At 37.9% G+C, this 4,119-nt stretch overlaps 1 protein-coding gene across 1 annotated transcript; it reads right to left on the bottom strand.

Annotated features, from left to right (window-relative positions):
* Positions 1 to 305: 305 nt before the first annotated feature.
* LOC141552651 (olfactory receptor-like protein DTMT) lies at positions 306 to 1,271 on the bottom strand. The gene has a single exon (XM_074284717.1). The coding sequence runs from the start codon at positions 1,269 to 1,271 to the stop codon at positions 306 to 308; it is 966 nt and encodes a 321-aa protein (XP_074140818.1).
* Between the last annotated feature and the right edge of the window lie 2,848 nt (positions 1,272 to 4,119).

The following is a 4,119-nucleotide window of genomic DNA, read 5'->3' as shown; positions in this document are numbered from 1 at the left end:
GAAAGTGGGTAATAATAGGGATAGCAATAGGAAATGTGATGAGACTAGTCTGGTTGCAAGTACAGGAACAGGGGGAGAGAAGAAAGGAAAAGTCAGTCTTAAAAGAATGTAAAATATCTGAGTAGGAGAGGGATGTAATAGAAGGGGGATTTAAGGAAGAATACTCTGGTAATGTAGAATACATAGGAATGAATGGGAGGAAATGGAAGCGAAGAGACCATATAGGATATTTTTCTAGTACCTATATTATTATTACATTACACATTCTCATTGTAATTTTAAAGAGTTATGTAGAAGCTTCAGTATCATAGTACAAGGGTGTTGGAAATTTTTCTTCCTTCTAGGAGTTTCTTGAAAGCCCCTTTCATGTCTTGATTCCTCAGACTATAAATGAAGGGGTTCAGCATTGGTGTTACCACAGTGTACATGATTGACATGACTGTCTCCTTTAATGTGGAATTGTTGGCTGAAGGGCACAAATAGAGTCCAATGATTGTCTCATAGAAGAGAGAGACCACTGAGAGGTGGGAACCACAGGTAGAGAAGGCTTTGCGGATGCCCCTCACAGAGGGCACCCTGAGGATAGAAGAGAGGATACGAGCATAGGATATGACAATTAGCAGGAATGGTGCAACAATAACTAGCCCACCCATGATGAATATTACTAGTTCATTGATGTGGATATCTGAACAAGCCAGTTTCAGAAGGGCAGACATGTCACAGAAGAAGTGGGGGATAATGTTGTTATCACAGAAAGATAATCGAGACATAAGCAGAGTATGCAGCATTGCATGAAAGGTAGTTAGGACCCAGGAGAGCACTACAAGAGAACTGCATAGCTTGGGGCTCATCATGATTGTGTAGTGCAGTGGGTAACAGATGGCCACATAGCGATCATAAGCCATGGCCACCAACAGAAAGCTCTCCAGATCTCCAAAGAAAAGGAAGAAGTACATCTGGGTCAGGCATCCAGGATAGGGGATGACTGGTTTCATGCTCTGCATGTTTACCAACAGTTTGGGGATGGTCACAGAAGAGAAGCACATGTCAGAGAAGGACAGATTGCTGAGGAACAGATACATAGGTGTGTGTAGGCGGGAATCCAGAGAGATCAAGAGGATGATGAGCATGTTCCCGAGGATTGTAGTTAGGTACATGGCCAGGAAGAGGGCATAGACAATAGCCTTTAGCTCTGGTTGGATAGGTAGGCCTAGGAGAATGAATTCAGAGATAATGGTTTGGTTCTTATTTTCATCATAAACTTGCTTCATCTAAAAAAAAAAACACAAAAAACACAAAAAAATGCCAATTATTTCTTTGAAAAGAAATTTTAGTAAAAATAGCTTGTTCATGAGACAGTTTGTAGAGTTTCAGAGCTGGAAGAAACCTGAGACATCAAGTCTGACATAATTTTTATAAATGAGGAAACTAATATCTAGAGAAGTGATTAAGATGGGATTAAAATCTAGATTTCTAGTTTATTAGTTATCCCAATCTAAGCCTCTTTTCAGTCATCTGTTCTTTTGCAAAGTTTATGTCACTAATTAGGTTTTGATAAAAAATGAGATAGCCTGATTTGATAATCAGTAGGCATTTGTCACGGGAAGTATTCAAATCTAGTGGCTGGACACCTGTTAGAATTTTAGCAGGAATTCTTATATCTTGTTAGATAGCTTCTGAATTCACTAAGATTCTGTGGTATATAAATTGCAGCTCCTCATCTTCACAGCTGACATGTTCTTTATTAGCTACATGGACTTAATTTCCAAGTCATCTTTTATTTTTGTCAAAATGTTCAGTGTGTCCCTTTTCAACCAGAGGTTGAAAGCCCAACTTGCTTTTCTAGCTGTCAAGTTCCTCCATGATGGAAATAGAGCACAGCTGAACAGTAGAAAGATCGAACAGCTGTGGTCAATAGCTTTCAAGAGAACAGCAGTCTCTCCTCTTTATTTTCATAAGCATAAGCAGGGGGAAAATTTTTCAGCCAAAGATATTACCAAGCCAACTCTCATTATTATGTGAGGGCAGAGTAGATAATTTTGGCTTCTTTGATGTCTAATCAAACTCAAGGTGCTCCATAGAGCTTGCTTTAGTTGCTTTTATGACTGTTGTAATAAATTGTTCTTATCTGCCCATCCCATCATAGGAAGTAGCTTATGCTTGAGTTAGAACCCCTGACTCACTGATGAGTTTGAGTGTTAAGGGAGTCACCGGCTAGTGGCTGCTGGGGATCTAATTCTGACCAGCAGAATAGATCCTTTCATGTGAGAGGATGATAATGGTACAAGAGATGAGAGGCAGTTGCATTCTCTGACCTCTCTCCTCTTCCCTCTGCCTCCAATTTATTTCATTCCCTATTCACAAGCAACATCTGTATCAGTAAAAGCTGATTTGCAACTCCTTCAAGCTTATTATGATTCACAGCTGTGGGGGCTTTCTGGAGAACTGACCCATCCCTTCACACTTAGGCATGGTCCTTAACATTTGAGAACTCCCAATTTCCCTCAACCTGCCAAAAGTTATTTTTCTTTTGAACCAAAATATATTTCTTTGTAATATTCAATCATTGCATCTGATTTTATACTGTGGGTTAACTCAGAAGTTAAATACCTCAACACAGTACAGTTTTTAAAACATTTGATAAGAGAAGCGATCTCTTCCTACTTAAATGTTGCATCTGTTTTCTTGATTAAGCATATATGGTGCGTTCAAATGAGTCACCTTCTACTATACTACTCTATAGTATAGTTAGAAGGAACAATGAATGTGGAGTCACTGGTTCTAGTTTCAAATCCTTTTAAAACAATTTTCAAGTTAAGAACATCTTTTGATATGTTGTGAAGAGAATTCATGAACACATGAATTTTACTAGATGTTCTCTGAGTTGCCTTAGAAGTCTGAAATTTTGTGATTTTGAGATATTGCATATTTAAAATTTTGTTCATCACGTTTGCCTGCATCCTCTGGACATTATGTAACTTGTAATTGTCTTTTCCTTAAACACAATTTCCAGATAGAGAATTGTGGGATTAGGATCATCCTTACTCTGGAAACCATACTTAAATCAATGACAGCTCCAGATTATATTTATTTTTGTTTATGTTATTTTGCAATATATTCACATAAATCAATGTTTTCAGTAACAGTAAACTAAGTTTTTCAGCATATGATGTGCTTTCTACCTCTTTTTTCCCCCTATGTATATCTGTAATCTGTGCAATTGATATTTGCATCAGGAAGACCTGAGTTCACTTGTAATCCCAGACACTTACTAGCTGTGTGACTTTTGTTGACCAAATCAAATTACTTATCTTCTATTTGCCTCAGATTCCTCATCTATAACAAGGGCACAATCATAGCTTCTATTTTCTATTGGTGTTGCAAGAATCCAATGAGATAGCTGAAAAGTGCTTAGCATGGGTCCTGGTACATAGTAGGAACTATATAGATGTTTGATATATTTATGAAGCATCTTCTATGTGCATTCAAGGTATTAAGCCTAAAGACCAAAGTTCCTTGTCTGAAGAACATTGCATTCCACATTTATTTGAGTCAGTATAATGGAACGAAATTTGAGTATGAGGATGTGCCTATATCTGGTGGTATTAGGCAACTATTCTTAGTGAAATTGGTGCTTGAGTAGAATTTTTAAGAGTAATAAGGATTCGGTCACAGGAAGATGTGGAGAGAGTGCATTTAAAGCATAGGGAATGGCATGTGAGAATGCATGGAGGTGGGAGAGAGGATATTGATTTTGAGGAATAGTTTGTAGGTTAGTTTATCTGAATACTGAATATGTGAAGGCAAGTCATGTGAAGTTAATCTCAGAAAATAGTTTGGAACAAATGGTGGGAGGCTTTGAACATCAGAGTAAAATTTTCTATTTTTATCTCAGAGGCCATTTGGAACCATATGAGGTGTGTGTGTGTGTGTGTGTGTGTGTGTGTGTGTGTGTGTGTGTGTGTGTAGTGTCTTTGCAAAAAAAAAGAACAGATTTCGGATAGATCAGGAACAATAGCATGTTAGAGTCAGGAATCCAGACAGTGAAATTCTCAGCTTCTTTTCAACTTACTTGGATAGCCTGAATGAGGTTCTAGGATCTTGATCCTTGTTTCTGCC

This window comes from Sminthopsis crassicaudata, chromosome 2 (genome assembly GCF_048593235.1).
Source record: "Sminthopsis crassicaudata isolate SCR6 chromosome 2, ASM4859323v1, whole genome shotgun sequence".
Taxonomy (NCBI): Eukaryota; Metazoa; Chordata; class Mammalia; order Dasyuromorphia; family Dasyuridae; genus Sminthopsis; species Sminthopsis crassicaudata.
The sequence above is the reverse complement of the archived record's forward strand: the minus strand, read 5'-3'. Positions and strand labels throughout refer to the sequence as shown.